We start from the raw sequence: 18,148 nt of genomic DNA, 5'->3' as shown, positions 1-18,148 counted from the left end.
GGAGCCAAGATTTTCAAGACTGTTACCACCAAGCATTGGGGTGAGAGGTTGGAGAAGGCACAAACACCTTCTGTGGCTCTTCTGCAGGATGTTGAGTAGTAGGTGAATAAGATTCTTTAATCCCTTAGTTGATTTCCTGCCTCGTCTGAGATATTTGGCACTGCTCAGTTTGAAGCTCCCTTTTAAATCAAAATGACCTGAGTGCTTTTCCTGTACCCAGAAATAGAGGGGTGACTTTTGGAAAGGAAGTAAACCATCACTAAAGGAATGGTCGTGTGTCTGCTCTGTGTTTCAGGTGTGAATTACTTTTTGGGGAAATACTATCTTGAGAGCCAGTCTGCCTGGTAGATGTCAATCTGGACTTGGGAAATAAGATTATAGGGTGAACAGAGGCTATTAATTATTGATGGTCACTGGAAACTGGTTGATGGATATGTACACCACTGCTCAGTCCACTGTGACTTAAATGTAAATTAAATTTAATGTAAAATTATGTATGATTGACAACTCATTAACTATGGTCTAAAACCAGCTAATATGCTGGAGGGAGGGTTGGCTTTTCATTTCTCAGGTTTCCATGGATGGCTTTTCCATAAACTAGAGACTGAGATGTCTCTAGTTTGTAACTCAGAAATACCAGCTTTCCAGTAAGGACAAGTGAACAGTAAATCACAGGAGAAAGGAGGAGGTGTTGTAGAAGTGAAAGACTTCCAGAGGATAAGCTTTCTACCCTTAAAGCTCATGGAGTTTGCAAGATAAGGGTTAGCTCATGAAGAAATATCCATTTGGTTCCTAGTAATAACGAATGCAGGGGCTTCGTACGAGTCGTCAGTCATTGTCAAAAACAAGCAGTGCCACACAAGGACGAGAGATGTGTGAAGTGAGCTGCAGAGCGATATCTCACTGATTTGTCTTGCACCAACTGAGCATAGCTGAACAGGATATTGGTCCTTTGCTGCTTAAGCAGTCAGAAATAACAGGGTAGAGAGCTAACATATAATATCACCGCTCCACGGGGGCGTTGTGTAGTGCAAATACCCAAGGAGGAGGGCTGCGTAAACATATGACAGTGGTTTTAAACAAGACAGCCTGTATTTTTCTTTCTGAAACTACTGGTTGGGGGGATCTTCCCCAGATGGTTACATTCCTGCCCACTACCTTTTCATTTTACAGCTTCAATCCCTTTGGTGCTCAAGGAAATAAGCAGCTATCAAGCCAAGCGTGCTGCAGATAGGTGCCATGCAGGTGTCCTGGCCACGTGAACACAGAGGAGAGCACTTCAGCATTGCTTGCCCTGTTGCACATCCCACCTTCCCATTCGCGTGCAGCGGTGGGGGCTCCTAGTGCAGCTCCGTGACCTCATTTTCACAGGCCGTGGTGTTTTGGGGGTGCATTCACAGGGGAGAGTCCTGCAAAGAAGAAGGACTTGCCCGTGGCAGCCAGGTTCAACAAAAAACTTTGCTCATTTTTGTTTGATTTTTTATAAACATTCAGAAAAACGTTAAGGTTAACCATATAGATCTGAATCATCCTCATTTGGGGCTGGTGGTGTGGCTGGTTGGGGTTCAGTGGAGCTCGATGTCTGCCCCATCCTATGTGTAATGACTGGCTTGTGAGGTGGGTTCACCATGCCAACCATATGCTCGAGTCAGACAAGAGTGATGGCAATGGCTAAGTAGAATAATTTGCAGCATAATTAATTGACTTGTGCATATAAGTGTGACTGAGCATCGAGCAATGCCTATGCTTGAGCACAAAAATAATCAAGGCCACATATTTCGATAGTGAAATATGGGATATCTTTAAAAGCCCAGGACCCTGATGTTTCATACAGACAAGATAAAGTTACTAATATATCAATGAGCATGAATCAGAAGGGCTCATTGACGTTCATATCCGCTTTTGGACCATTTTCAGTAACTAAGTCAGATGACAGAGTGTGGGCTTTTGCTAGTATTTACATGCAAGAAAAAGAAAATAATACTATGTTTTGGTAACCACATTTCAAACAGTGATATGTCCTTATTACAAGACTACTTATTGGAAACTTTTGGACATTAGAGTAATCAAAGGAACAACTTGGTGAGCAATAGGAAGTCTTTTCAGACAAAGTGAGGGCAGTGGCTGGTGAAGTTTTGATGGTGTTTTGTTTTTACAGAGTAGAAATGTTGTCATATTGGAGCCACAGAGGATTCCTCATGGTTAGTTCCTCTTTTCTTTGCTGGCTTTTCTTGTTACTTTTTCTACTTGCCCAATGGTCTGTGTGAGTTGTTCATACTTTTTGTTTTAAAGGTCAGAAATGTCATTAAAACTGTATGAATTATGGACTGAATAATATTTTTCTTGTTTCCTATTTCAACTTTTCCCAAGTTTTTTATTAAAAAAAGGTAGAAGATGGTTACTTTTAGTAGACATTTTGGGGGGTAGGAAGTTTTGGGTTTGATTAATTCAGGTATAACACCTGGTAATAGACATGAAATTGCTGGTTGATGTACCATTTATTGTTACTGCAGGTATGGAACAGGAGGGAAATTTAGGACAATTTCATATTTCCAGGTGAAATTCTTCATGAAACCTGTGCTAATCTTTATCATAGAATCTGTTATTAGGTCAATTCACTCATAATATTGTAGACATTAAAGGCAAAAAAGAAGAAAAATTGCCCTTGTAGGCTGAGTCAATAATATGAGCTATCCCTATACATGAACATTTTAATTGGTTTAATGGAGTCTATTCATGCAAGTAAATTTTGTAGAATGTCCTGCTTTTTCTATAAAGGGAGTCTCTTGTTGTTTGGATGGTTGCTGTTTTTTTTTTCTTTCTTATCACGTAGAAAAGTAATGGGATTAATGAACATCTTGAATTAATTGGAAAAAAATGAGATAAAAAAGTGCCCATTCTTCCTCATCTTTGCATACTAGCTTAAACTGAGACCTGAGCCATGATGAATAATTAAATAGTAAAAATTAGAAGTTGTCGTCATAGCAGTGCAGTATAAATGAATGCGTATGTGTTCTGTGAAAAGATTTATTTTAGTACATAGAATAAACCTGAAGGTGTAATTCCATCACGTTACTAACAAAGTGTTTACATTGGGCTAGACATTACTGACAGCGGTAGCTGACAGTCCTTACTGAGGCCTGGTTTTGAAAAAACTGCAAATGTGTGACTTGAAAGTGTTGAAGTGCTGCTACCCGTGATGGTAACGGGACGTAAGAGCCAACGCAGCGTCCTCCTAGGGTCGGTGCCAGCTGCTCCCTTCACATCTGTAAGGAGAGGATGAGTCTCCAGCTCAAGTGTCTTCATCACTCTGTGGTACCTATCAGTAAATTGGGATCATTGTATCTTTAGGATGTTGATGCCTGTGTAGTTTGTAAAAGAAGTGGGAGTCAAGGTTCGGTAGGGCTTTCTTTGATATCATTCATCACGCTCGTTTAACCTTTAAAATATATCATCCAGTCGATGTTTCTTTTTCAACCAATGAATCAATCAATAAATAAAAAATAAAATTATAACCTCATAGCTGACTTCTGTATCTTCAAATGGCCTGACTTTTTGATGTCGGCTTAAAACTCTCACAGCTGAGCTGATGTGAAAGGGGACAAGACAGCACGATGATGGGCAGTACTAAGAAAACTTCCATGGAATATGATATTTTTTAATCATGTTTCCTCTAGCGATCACTTCAGAATGATAAGTAGTGGATGTCAGTGTGGATTTGGAAGAAGAGAAGGTATCTGTTTACATGCAAAACTTTTTAATTAAAAAACAGATACAGAGCCAAGATATTTCTTACATTCGTATTACTCCACCTCGAGGGTTTATTGGCGTGCAGAGGAGGGTTCAGCATGCGGGTCACACTGTGTGCTGACACTGGGGTAAGGGAAACAGCTATCAGCCCTTTTTGCTTTCCAATTTCAGCAATTCAGACATCTGTGGCAATTTCTGTTTTCCATCATATTCCCAGAAATTCTGTGCCATGAGTAGAACAGGATTTCTGCATAAGTGCTTGGACCTGAGCTGCCCAGTCAGTGTGTTGGGCTTGCAGAGACAAGGGCTACTGGTCCTCGCGGAGGGTGTTTGTGTAGGACCACTAAACATTTCCAGAGGACTCTATCATTTAATAGAAATGTTATGACATTTCCAGAAATAGATTTCAGTCTTTTTATAAGATGGGGGAAAAGGTTGGTTGGGTTTGTCAGATCCTTTGTTTTTTACAGAATTAGTTTTGATGGATGAAGCGGTGGCAGAGAGTTCTGAAGTTTGCAAGCGGTATTTATTTATTGTACTGTATGTTCTTTTATGGTGGTAGTTATTCAACCATACAAATTAAAAAGTCACTTCTAAATCAACTTATTCCCAGAAAGATCAAGAGTTTCATCGGAAAAAAAAAAAAAAAACAACTTAGACAAAAAAACTCTCAATATGAAGGCTTCCAACTATTGCATTCCTGATTGTATTACTCTTTCCCAGGGGAGAAAGAATGTTTTATTCTTCAGGCACAGTCTGGATCTGTCTCTCCTGCTGAGAAAGTGCCACCTTAGAGAGGTTTCTTAAAATGTTGACACCTGACCATTGAAACTAGCTCAACAGCCCCCAAACGGGTCCCCGGAGCAGTCAGAGGGGTGCAGTAACGAGTGAGTTTTATTCGTTACCACACTGGTTAACATTTGGAGCAGTAGTCAGTTTTGTACTCTATTTTCTTTGGGGTTTTACTGTAATAAAAAGCAATTTCTTCAGTCTCATCCTATTCAGGAAATCAGGTAAAGGCTTGCTTGCTAATCAGTGGTTTCAGTGGTACTTCATCTAAAAATTCAGTATAGAGATTTCCTTAATAAAGGCTGTGTGCATATTTTTAAGTATATTTTTGTACTATTTTTAGAAAGGGCTTTCAGTTTGTAGTTAATAGCGTAGAAAAACATCTAGAAGGATAAAACAAATACAAATATAATAGTTACAAGATCTACTCATAATTAAAATCCAAGGGGAGAGAAGACATGCAATAAATCAGAGTTTATATGAACCAGATGTTGTCTATTTTGGGCAGTGGTGGAACTCCATGTGGCGCTCAGAGATGAGGCGGATGCTTTGTGGACAATAAAATATGCTTTTCTAACAACATCTGCTTGCCTGTGTGTCTTGTGCCAGAATTCACACACCTCTCTCATTTGCTGCTCTTCAGCCTGAAGATGGCCTTGTTTTAGCCTTCTGCAGTTGGATAGTTTATGGAGCTTGGTAGTTTTAAAATGCTTTAAAATAGAGGAAGAAAGAATTTGTTTTCTCTAAGAGAGAATCCGCACAGGTAGTGGGATGCTGCTGGTGAAGAATCGCATCCTGCTTCAAAGAAATGTGCCATTGTTGTAAGCGTTTTGCAAAAACAGTTCTGTTCTAAAAGCAAAGTGAAAAAAAATCTGATATATCAAGGGTGATGCTATCTGTGCTCAGGAGCAATTTGATCATAACCTTCTCTATATCTGTCTCTTCCTCTGCCTGAAGTTCCCTACCTTAAAATGAATTTGTTCCTGAGACTACTCGCTGGGGTAATCTAAACTGGTCTTCACTATCAGTGACACATGTATAATGACATTTTACTGCTTGTCTTATCCAGCACGTCTGAGAAGTCCTACTGCTAATTGTTGTATTATTAGCTGCCCACGCAGCCCTGGGGGAAAAAGTGGCACCGGCACTGCCGGGGCTGCAGCGCCGCGGGATGGACTCATCCCGGGTGCGTGGGAGACGCATCCCTCCCGCAGGACCTCCCTGCTCTCCAATCCCCTTTCAAAATGTGTGGGGAAATAGAGGGCAAGGTGGGCTCTGACCAACTGACAGCTCTGCACGCGGGATGCTACCGATAGGTAGTAAAATGCAAATTTTATTGCGGCAAGACAATGTTTTCCTTTTGGATTCTGGGTTTTGTGTGCTTTTGGAAAGCATTTGGCAGCCACAGCAAGTATGTTTACAAAAAGAGCAGAACTGGTAAAGTTCAGGTTCGTGTTTGGATTCAGCCCCAGCAAACTGAAGCTGAAGCTGTGCCAGACGTTTGAAGCTGCCAGACGACAGTTCATCTCAAACAGAAAGCTGAAGAGGGGGAAAGAAATTTGTCAAATGTATTCCATGTGGAATTGCAGGCAATTTAATTTGATTCACTACACTCTGAAATGTGTTGGACTTCCCTATTGTTTCTTTACTTTAACACTAAATTTGATACCTTCTGGGATCGTCAGTGCTTTGTGCTGCATTTGTCACGTTCTCTAATTTACTGGCTTTAGTCTCTCTGTTTTAATTGACAGTACTGAGCCCTGCCAAAAGCACTCTGTTAAATTTAAGGTTGCTAGTTGAATCCTGGGGTCATTCTTCAGGCGAGGGGAGTGCTGCCTTTCTGTTGGAGACCACTGTAGTAAGAAGGGGCAGGGCGTAAATGTGAAAGAGGAAAGGGAAAATCACAGTAAACCTCATTCCTGTGTCTCCATTAGAAGCACCAGCAGCTGAGCGCCATGGCTGCAGGGGTACAGTTGTCAGGACATGGCCTGTTCCAGGGTGGCTGCAGAGGCCAGGAGGTTCATTTTTATTCAGTAATGACCAGCACCAGAGAGCGTGGAGCTGTGTTTTATTGTGGTTTTGCTTTTCCAATTAATTTCTTGCTCCGTGAGTGAATTTCCCATGAATTCAGTGTACACTGGAGCCCGGCCCTGGGGCAGGACACTATGGCTCTCTGCAGCAATGCAGCCCTGACATCTCTCGACTTGCCCAATATTTATTACCCGCTCAAGTGCAGCTTTGGCATCGAGGCCACTTTTTCTTCTCCTGCTCCCTCTGACCGAGTGCCAGAAACAGAACCCAGAGCCTCCATCTGTAAATAAGGCTCTCTGAATTTGTCCAAATGTCAGAGCAGTTGAGCCCACCAGGTACCAAACAGTGTTTTATTCCACATAATATTAATTTCTCTTGAAACCTGAAGACTTGTGTAGGCTACAGCTGAAGGTAAGGACTGCAGCTGCTTTTTGTGCAGGCGGACAAGTAGAGGTGCACAGCAGCTGCAGGTTAAATATAGCTACCCTGCCTTGATTCTTACAGATAACAAAATTTTCCATTTCTAATATTCTTGCCTGAAACATCTATTAATTTACTGCATTGTGATTTGACTCCCTGGATCAGTGCATGTTTGCTCCTGAGCCAGGCTAAGGAAGATGAGAACAGTCAAGCCCAAAGTTGCTAGCGTTTACACGCAAGTCAAGTCCATGAGGAGTTGGGTGTCTTTACTGGTGTGTCTGATTTTTTCCCCCCTGACATGTGCAGCCTCTGTTTCTAGGTGTTGAGAGTTTGTTTGTTTGTTTTGAAGAGTGTGAGGAGAGAGGAGCCTGAGGCTATCTGACATGGGAACGGTTGGAGCATCTCTTTCAACTTCTTTTCCTAGGCTGTAAATGGCCTGTGTTCACATTTTTTTTTCCCTCCCTAAAATCTTCCTGCAGCTCCCTGTGTCTTTGAAATACAGTTCTGGCAAGTTGAAAAGAGATCTGTGACAGAGAGGAAAAAACCCCAGGGCTGCCAGGTCGCTGTCAGTGGGGCGGTAGGGAGTTGGCAGGGATGGCTGTGGTTGTGCAGAAGTTGCGTGTGCTTGCCTGCTTCCCACCACTGCTCCGAATGTAGGGACGTTCCTGGTACCAGCAGGGCCGGGCTCTCCGCTCTGCCTGGGAGTGCTGGGGAGGAGGTGCTCGGTGCAGCACATCTGGGATTTCTCCCAAATACAGCCCCAGCCACCCTATAGCATCTCCCAGGGATGCTCCTGCCAACAGGTGGGATGGGCAAGCAGCTGTTGTAACCTAGAGATTGCCCTACAATTACATAGCTCCTCCCTTTATAATTATCACAGTAAGCTACCGTAAAATCTGTAGTTTTTCCTCAAGAAATGCATAGTGATGTTTAAAATCTTTTCCCATGTAGGTAGTTTGACAAATACGAGAGTGTTGTGAAAGTCATTACTGCTAAGGGTAAAACCTCCAAATAAAGTGCCCTGGGATTTATTTACTGTGTGCTGTAGTAATAATAATTAAAACACATCCTACTGCAGGTAACTCCCACAACTTGCACTTTGCTCTGAAGCTGAGAAACTCTTGATTAATCCATGGGGTCAATCAGTCCATCTTGTTTGGAGAGTTAATCATAGAAAGCCTGTGCACCAGGACCAAGAGTGAAACAGGTTTATTTACTGCTGCTTAATCAGAGAACCCAAACTCTCCTGTAGAGTGGTGAGAGGTTTGTTTCTACTTAGCCTTTAATTGCAAAATGATCTCATTAGTACCATAGTGAATCTCAGTACTATCCTACAGATGCATGGAATTTAAAGAAGAGCAAAGAACAAAAATGGTTGCCTGTAAAAACTGAGCTTTTGCCAAAAAGTGTGGTGCAGCGGGTATTTGCAGGATTACCCAAACCAGGCTTCTCTCTATTAGCCTTTTAATCCAAAGCTGAAACATCAGCTGCACATCCCAGTGGCTTTCGGTCCACCTTACTGTTAAGAACAGGAGGTCTGTCATAATGAAACTACTGTGAAAGGTGTTTTATTCAAGGTTAAAGATGTCTATTGAGAACAAGAATGGAAGCCAACAGCATAGTTGCTATGGCATTCACCAAAGAAAGGAGTAATCCTCTGAGTTATCCCAGCTCGGGGTGCTGCTTTGCAGGAAACTTCAGACCATATAAGTGTCCTTCTTACCAGCCTCTGGCATCAGTCCCTGGCTCGTTTATTAGTTAATCATTTCTGAAATGTCTCAGTAGGGTAGAGGGAGAGTGATGGGATCTCAAATGGGCAATGAAATCCCGAATAAAGAAATTGTTGCCCAAGCAGGTGCTGGAAACCCAGAGGTGAGGTTGCACACCCACGGTAAAGCCCTAAGCGTAAAAATGTGGAAAGCAGTGAATAATGTCTTTAACATGGGGCACTAATAGATGCAGGTTCATGTTCCTGTGCTGGAGAAGAGGCTTGAATGTGAGTTCCACATCATGCAAATCCAATTCAAACTCACTGCCCTTTGAAATATGGATAGTATCTCTCTGCCTTTGTGGTAAGAAGTTTCTGGCTTGGATTTAGAAAATTGGGGATGAAAAGACTCCTCCTTTAGCCCAATGCTAAATACTGGGAAGAGAATAGAGGGGAATATTGCCTTTACCAATACTTGTTTCTAATCAGATAAAAATAAGTGACGGTGTAGGAAGAATCCCTCTACTAACTGCCAGAACATGTCAATTTATCATATTTTTCCACTGTTGCTCTTTTTTGAGCTAGCCTCAGAGCTGACAGTGTATGTTTTACAGTGCAGCAAGGTAGATTGATTGATCCTAAATAGAAGAGCCTTTGGGGTCTTGAGCTGATGTTTTAGCTTCAGGAAAAAACTGAGTAAAGCATGTTAATGTAGAGAAAGGAGCCTGGTTTAATTGGACCAACTCCTGGCTTGCTGAAAATTAATGGCTGGCTGGCTGCTGCCAGAGTGATTCATCTTTTCTATCATGTTCTACAGTCCTTCTCTCCAGGGTTCTGTACTCCCCTCCAATTCCAATACCAAAAGTGAAATATACTTCTTTTTTTTTTTCCTTAAAAACGTGTATTTTAGTTGGATTGGCTTCCAGTAAATGAAAAATAGCACTGGTGGGAATGTGAAGGAGGCAGGCAGTGTCTGGGAATTGGGTTTTGTTTACTGTAGGGCTGGTTTTGTTTTGTTTGAATGGGATTTAGATCTTGTTGAGATGTACTCTCAACTCCTTATTGCTACTGGCTGACTGTACGGGTGACAGAATGAGTTTCTAAAGGATCCCGATTTCAGTGTGTTGAAATGTATTGTTCCTTTCCTTTTCATCTGGCCATGGAAACAGAAACCCTGTTTAAGCAAGAGCTGTTAAAAGTGAATATAAAGCTGGAAAAGGTGTTGAAAGCATTTAGGTGGCTCTGGAAATGAAAAGATGAATTTTCCATGTAGTTCTGCCCACAGAAATTTTTTTTTTTTTTTTTTTTTTTTTTTAATAAATGACTTGTGCATGAACAAGGCTTGTGGTTTTCCCCGTAAAACCTATTGGAGGCAGTCCTGGCTTTGTGAAAGCAAAACAGCCTGCAAATGAACATGAGGTAGTTAGGAGTTTAATAGTGTGTGCCCAAAACCTGCATGGATAATTTGATCATGGAGGGGGCTGAGCTTTGGAATTTAAAGTGGGGAAATTCAAAATGTATTTTCAAATGTAAAATACTTTTATGTGCCATTTGAAGTCTATGTTACTTGCTGCTGGAGATAGGTTGCAACTTGTTTGCTGATTCAGAGGTGTCACCAGTTGACTAGCACATGGAGTCATTTCTAACAAGCATATAATAGGTTGGGAATGTTGTGAATGTTCTATTATTGCATATGCTGTATAGGAGGATTCACTGTAACTGAAGATTACAAGAAGATAAATAAAGAAAAATTTTGTTTAACATAATTACATATGGTAAATTGTTACGGTAATTTATTATTATTCCAGTAAGGCAAATATTAGCAGTCATAGCTCAGAGATCATAAATAATGCACTGGAAAATTGGATGTCATGTTTCACGTTGACCTGAGATATGGAAAATGGGTAAAATTGTAGCAGATTTCTGTACCATTAATTGCAAGAAAAGAACATTAAGAACATGCTAAATCATGCTAAATATTTTCAGCAGATGATAGACTGTGGGGCAATTCATTAATTCTCCTAACTCATTCATTATTTTTGTTTTTTACTCTGAGAACATTTAATGAATAATCAATGCTTTGTGAAGCTGAGGGTGTGGGCATGCACATTTTTATATACATTCATATACCAACCAACATATATCCATTTATCTCCAACAGTTTTCTGTATCAAAGCATTTTCTTAAACTATGTACTTTTAAACTTGATCACTAGGGATATGTTTATTAAACTCTGAAGTAGCTGTTTGAATTGCTGTTTTTACCTTTTACCAGTAGAGTTTGGTTCTCCCACAGTGCTATAAATATTAAATAAAGACACTAAGAGTTTATTAGTGTAATATTTTTTATAGGGACATGGTTGAAAATGTAACCTATAAAATTAGTAATGGGAGGATGAAAATTATACATTGTTTCTATCAGGTTTTACAGCCATCATTTTTTCCTATTTATGCTTTGTTTTTCTTGTACAGAAGGAGAAGGGCTCTGAGTATTTTATTAACTGCAAGAAGCAAATCTGGTTGTGTATCGTATGATAGTATGGGATTTACTGTAAGCAGGAATGGGACAGAAGGAGGACTCCGGACTTATATGTAGCATTGCGTGTAAGTGGAATGTCTCAAGTCGGTTTTCGTTTCCACAAAACACTGAAACAGCGTCTTCGCGTTCTTCCAGAGTGGTTGAAAAGACTGTTGTACCTGGATACATTCATCCTTTAAGTACAAGAGAAACAAAATCCTCTTGCCTTCCTTTCAGCATTAGCCTTTTGTAGACAAGATATTTTAGTCCCAGAACTCCACCATGTGTTTACATTTGTTCATAGGACTCCATTTTACAAAACAATTGCAATAGTAAGTTGTATGACATTTCTTAATTTTTTTAACCCAGTGCTAATTTGGAAGTGCCAGTGGTTTGCAGGACTGAGAATCTGCCCCTATTTGCTTTTTGAAGTGCCTGTAAAAGTCCATTTTCCCATTTAAAATTTTTATCTTGTATTGGGTTAACCTGTATGTGGGTGATGGAGGCGGTGTGATCTGGCAGTTTGAATGAGAAACAGGGAGCCTGAATGTCAGGGTTCAGTTCCCAGCTTTGCTGGGGATTTCCAGCGTGGCCGTGGGGAATTCACCTGACTGCAGTTTGTTCCCACTGCTGTAAAACAGTTTTCTCACAGAATTGCAGAGGGGTTGCGTGAACATAAAGAAAGATGCCTTGAAAATGTGGCCACGTAAAAGTTTATACTCCGTACTTACTTTCTCAAATAAATGAAGCTTTCCAATGAGGCACAGCGCGCTCTGTTTCACATTAGCACTTAATGGAGAAATCAGTTTGTGAGAATGTAATGCACTCACAGGGTGCCCGGGAATACGTACATTTTTTTGGTTAACTGAATGGTATCATGCCTGTTCTCAGACAACAGGTTCCTATCCCCTAGGAAGCTGGGGTTTTTTTTAATTTCTGATGTGGTGACATGCAGGGGAATGCTGGCCAGGACTGCCACCCGCCCTGCAGAAGCCTGAGAAGATTGATGGGTGCAGACGTATGGGAGCATTGGGCCAGAAGTGCCAGGGCAGGAATACAAGTGATTTGCTAAAGATCACACAAAAGGGACATTTCTGTACATGCTCAGGACTCTGAAGGTTACCTGAACATCTGAAATTTCTAAAGGTTATAGTTAAGCCATCCTCATCTGAATGGTGTTCGCAGAAGTGGTGTGAGGGGTAGATTTGGTGGCTTAGGTTTATCACAGTTGCGCTGGGTGTTAAGGGAGCTGTTCAAGAGGCACAGCTTGAAAAGCAGACAGGATCCTGCTGTAAATAGGGGTGTGTATTTGCTGCTTTGAAGTTTATCAGGAAAGAAACATCTTCGCAACAATAATCCTCAAAACCATGGTGAAAAGCAGAGTCCTGAAGGGACCCATATCCTGAACTGTGGGATGATGTCCTGCCAGGGGGTATATCCTAATAAATAAGTATTATCCCTCCTGCTCTTCCAGCCCTGTGCAGCTTGCCAGAGGGGGCACTTTTTAATGGACTAGGAGAAGTTAAAGGAGAATCCAGAAGGATAACGCTTAAAGTGAATTCTTTGATTTATACCATTTATAGTCCTATTAAATTCAATATATTTCTCAGACATTTGGGGGCAAGGAAGTTCAGTGTATTCGTACATCTTTCAAGATCCTCACTTGATCATTTGACTCTGTCCAGCTAGCTTAACAAGCTAAATAATAAAAGGGAACAATGCAAAACTTGTTGAGTTTTTTTTCACCCTGTGTCTTTTCTGAAGAAAGATACTATTTTTTTTTCTCAGATGCCCAGCAGTTTGCTGCAGACTCCTGCAGCTTCCTTGCCCATCACTCAATACCTATTTCAGTATATCAAATTGTCATAGTTCCTCCTTTCATAGAGAAGCAATTAAAAATGATGAGGGTAAAGGGTTAAACCTATAAGCCTGCTAATGAGGGTGCCTTCTTGGTTTTCTTTTCATCAGGCATTTGATGCTGTTTTCAGCAGAAGCTTTCGATAAGCATCACTGAACATTTTTCCAGAGTATATTAAAAAAAGTTTTCTTTTTTTACCGTCCTGTAAAAATGATAGATGTATGGCTCTGCTGTTTATCTGAAATCCTAATTACTGATGTTGCAGCTTTTGAATGTTAAATTCATGCAGTGTTTTTTAGACTTCAAACTGGTCAAAGAAAGATGGATTTGCGTCCACAGAGAGATCTAAGTCTAGTAAACAGAGCCAATGTTTGTTTATTTATTAAATTATTTTAAAGTCAAGAGTTCCATCAACTGCAAATTACAGAGACTTAGAGCTTTCTAAAGGAGAGAGAGAAAAAAAAAAGCAAAAGTTTTCTGCCATTGGATGAAATTTTCATTTCTGTTTCCATGCGAGCAAAGAGTAGAGGTAAGAGGTGGAATATGAAAATACGGACAAGGTCTCCTTTCCTTGAGCTATGGTATTTATTATAGAGCGATAATTGGATATTTTTTCCAAACCTATACACATATATTTGGAAAAAATATTTTTTTCTATATATATATGATCACGTATATATGTGTGTGTGTGTATATATAACAGTGCATCTCAGTAGTCATGTAACATCCCAAGGAATCATTTTCATAGGGCAGCAAGGAGGATGAGCACAGGATTTCTAATGAGAGTCCTTGCAACCATGTGTTGAAAGTGTGAGCAGTTTGTCTATACTGTGTTGCAGATGTGTTTTCTACGCTGTGTACAAACGGTGCCTAGAGCAGTAGGAACAGCTATGCCTGACAGCAGCTGAACATGGTGATCCCTAATGTTCAAGCTCTGATGAGTTTCTGTATTGTCTCCCCTGTGTGGCTGAAATGTTCTGCAAAGCCACTTGGGTGAGCCGTGGCCTGTTTGCTGCCGTGCAAGGTGCGGTCCCTCGTAGTGACTAAACATTATGGAATCCAGACGTCCTTGAAGCCTTTTTGTGTTAGCAACTCCTAAGGACTCTTTGGAGAGGAGTTGGCTGTGTTAATTCATTGCTGAGCATTCATCTACCTGTGCTACCTGAGAAGAGCAATGTGGAGCAGAGACGTTACGTTGCTTGTTTAAAAAATTAGACTTAATTTCTCTCAGGATTTTCTCTGTCTCAAGTCAAGTTTGTTTTAAACTAATGGAAGTAATTAGTGAGTCACAGAGGGACTTTGTCTAAGAGGTAGCCATTTTTAGATAATGGAGCATAAAAGTCGAGACAGTGACACATGACACCAGAGCAGCATGTTGGAGCCATGCGCTGTGTCTTAAGCAGATGTTTAAGTACTTTGAATACTGGAATCACTACATACACGTATAGGAAGGGATTTTTTTTTTCTCTCAGACTACTAGTACACTGTAGGGCTTTCTTTTAATCTCAATAAAATCAAAGTAAGCTCCAAATTGTTTTTAATGTGCAGTCATTATCACTCCTCTCTCTCTTCTTCAAATGTCTTTTTGTATATGATACGTGAGTACTTCAGGAGATACAGATGGAACTTGCTTTTTGCATTGCCATTATATAGCAGAGGGGTGAAATCATACACCAATTGATGGACCTTGTTTCTAACAATGCTGATGGCACGGAGCTGAAAATAAATCACATATTAGCAGTGAAGCACTCAATGTGTTCACACATATTTATTATAGCTGTGAACGCGGAGGAGATTTGCAGAAATTCCTGAGAGATGACGGAGATCTCGCAGCGGGGTGGTCCCCGGGGGTGTGGGGGATCTCCCCTGGCAGCACCAGTCACCTCGCAGGTCTCTGAGGCTGTTCTGGTTTCTCCGGGTGTGCAGCGTTGGTTCTTGTAGGTGCCACCAAACCGTGTGTGTGTTTAACCTCATTCAGTGCTTTCATGAGTTTTTATTTTTCAGACTAATCTAAAAACTGTCTTTACTGTTAAAGCGAGCAGGGCCTGGCATGGGTCTGAGAACTGACCTGGGATTGCCCATATGGTCAGATTGATGGTAGCACCACAGAGTTTTGGAGTTAGTGTTGACCACGCATTGTCCCCAGCAGGCCATTTAGAACTGAAACCTCATTTTGGGGGATAAGAAATTTTGGCCTTCAGGAGACCAGCTATTGTGTGCAGGTTGACCTAAAGGCCAGAGCATTGGCTTGCTAGCATGGACTGGTAGCCCTCAGCGCTGGTTGGGTTTGGGTGGGATGGCCCATGCGCTGCATGGCACATGGCACCTCAAGAAGGGCCCAAGCTCCAGCTCTGACGATGCTGAAGTTTGAAGCCTCAACACAGTCATGTATTTTTTTTAAGTTTGGCTTCCAACTTGTACACGTGAGCTTTGCAGTTTGAGATAATTCCTAGCTTTTCTGGAAACTATGGAAGACTCAATCCTGTAGGCTTTCTTCTTTATTTATTTATCTGAATGGAAGTCTCACCTTTGTAAGACAGAGGTCCCCTCCTCCAGACAGCTGAATATCTGCTCTGTGCTCTGACACTCAGTGACTGAAAGCAAGGGTGCCAAGAGCTTCAAACTGTGGTCAAAGTAGCAATTAAGTAATATCCTGTCCCTTAAAAAATTGTGACCAAAGTTTCATTTAAACTTTGAGTAATGCAGGAGATGCTACTTCGTGTTACATTGAAAAACATTTGTTATGCTTCTGGTGATAGCAGAGATAACTGGTCAAATGTCTCGACTAAAGCATTTCAGGTGAGATAGGCATGGAGGTTACTTGCTGCAGTCTGAGCTACAGAGAAAAGTGAAGATGGGCAAACGTCCGCTTTCCGAAACAAAACTGAGGGACTTTTGTTTTCCCTGGATTCCAGATTAAACAAGATTTTAATGGTGTAGGCTATGACAATGAAATTGCTTAAAAGCATTACCCACGGGGTTTTTTTATATACTAGATAACTTTATCCATCTTCTTTTTTATAAATCAATGTGTGACATTTGCTGTTTGCGCCCAATAATTACTGCAGCATTAGGTAACAGTTCCCACCACACACATAAAAATGTTCAAATGTGGTCTAAATGAATATGTAACATGGAAAGCCTCTGTGAGATGTATAGCTACGACATGATCACAAGCACCCCGGTTATTGAGAGGTGCAGTTTGGTGAAGGAGGGGATGGATTTTCCCTTCCACCACTACACTCTGCTCCTCATTTCTCCATGTTGTGATGGTACCGGGGGCTTTGGCAGCAGGACTGGTTGAGCAGTTTCCTGGCTGCTTTTTTCTTTCACCTGTGCCATCCCTCAGATATTTTTATTTAAATCCAGATTAGTCCCTGATTCAGCTCAAAGCAGCACTGCAGAAGCAGTCAGCTATGGTATGAGGGGAAGGGGATGTTTGGGGTAAAACTGGCCCAGGAGCTCTTCTCCCCTGGATTGCCAATGCATCCCTTCTCCTCCCACCACAGCCAATCTAGGTAAGATTCATCTGACCTAGCTTTTCTTGTGCAAAGATTAAGTGCCTGCTGAAGCTGCATGTGACTTGGACTAGCAGGTTTTCCTTATCTCATGGCAGGCTAGGAGCATTGCTGCGAAGCACTCAGAAGCCGCAGCATGAGAACCCCTGTAACGATCCTAGCTAGAAAGCTGTATATCCATTCTCACTCACTTGAGATGTTTTTACGGGTACAATATGTTTTCCTTCACCACATGTGTGTTCCGCCCTGTGGATTACTCAAATGGCAGAAAGTGTTTTGTTTCCTATGTGATTAGCTGCAGGTTCAATTTCTATCAGATTTGTCAATTTTGTCATATAATAGTTTGGGTTTTTTCCAGCCTAATGTATGTGACATGTTTCGCAATACCAATAAAAATAGTTTTCAAACTAGACTGTAAAAGAATTTGACCGAAAAAAGCTGAAAATAAAAATATCAGCAACTGGGGAGCTTTGATCTAACAGTGTAGGCTTTTAAATGACAAGTTTGCAAAGCGAAGTTTTACAGTTCTTCTTTGTGGTAGCTGTAACGTATGGGGGGGTCAGCCAGGGTGGGATTGCAGCTCTGGTTGGGGGGGTCCCGTTCCAGCAGTGGATGCAATCCGCAGAACGGTTTTAATTTTTCTTCTTTGTTTAAGATTTTTGGTTTTATATTTCTGATAATTGAATTGTTATGGGCTTTTGAATTTCAGTTAAGAATGTGCAAATAGGCTATCTGGTAAGTAGGTTATTGAAGGGTTAGGGAAATGGAGAACATTTCGTGCAAAAAAATACCCACAGTGTGGGTAATAGACTCTAGTCGAATTTAAAAGATAATGGCGACAAGGGAGAAATCCACTTGTAGAAATGGGGAACAGCTGTGTTTGAGATCTAATGAAACTGTATCAAATACTTTAAAAATGGCTTACAACTTCTTCCCTGGGGAACGGAGATAAAGCACAAGAGCACTCCTGAAAGGTCGAAGAAACAGTTAAATCATTTCCTTGATGGTTATTAGAGATACAGAAGACATCAGTGAAAATTAAATGTCTGAAACTTGTATTTGATTGCTTTTCTTATCACGCCAATCTCACACGTTTCTTCCATCTCTTGCTCTCTGTTCTAGTAAAATTTAATAACTGTGCCGGTAACAAGGGAGTTCGGTATGAAACCAACAGCCTGGACTTCAAGGTGAGGGCGGATGGGACCATGTATGCTGCCCACCAGGTGCAAATGCCCTCGAAGCAGCTGATCCTGATGGTGACCGCGTGGGATCCCCAGACCCTGGGCAGATGGGAGGCGATTGTCAGGTTTCTGGTGGCAGAGAAGTCGCAACACAATGGACACAAGGTAAGAAGTTTTCAAAGCTCTTTTTCTTATTTCATTCTTCCTTTGCCTGTGTTCCCCAAACCTTTAAAAGTCACATGCAGCGTCAAATTGTTTGTGTTGCCAGAGGAAGTGTCTGGGTAGAAAACACCACAAGCAGCAGCAAATTTCTTGCAAGTGATCCTTGATCATCTCTGACAGAAATGATTTAAGGTCACCAGTGAGGGAAGCATTC

The 18,148-nt window shown here is 41.2% G+C and overlaps 1 protein-coding gene across 1 annotated transcript in view; it reads left to right on the top strand.

Moving 5' to 3' along the window:
• The window catches only part of CDH4 (cadherin 4), a 469,167-nt gene that overhangs the window by 268,862 nt on the left and 182,157 nt on the right, over positions 1–18,148 (top strand). Inside the window, exon 3 of the mRNA XM_076352033.1 lies at positions 17,714–17,937. Within this exon, the coding sequence (XP_076208148.1) occupies positions 17,714–17,937 (224 nt within the window). The remainder of the gene's footprint in view (positions 1–17,713; positions 17,938–18,148) is intronic.

The sequence above is a fragment of the Aptenodytes patagonicus genome, chromosome 14, assembly GCF_965638725.1.
Source record: "Aptenodytes patagonicus chromosome 14, bAptPat1.pri.cur, whole genome shotgun sequence".
NCBI lineage: Eukaryota > Metazoa > Chordata > Aves > Sphenisciformes > Spheniscidae > Aptenodytes > Aptenodytes patagonicus.
The sequence above is the reverse complement of the archived record's forward strand: the minus strand, read 5'-3'. Positions and strand labels throughout refer to the sequence as shown.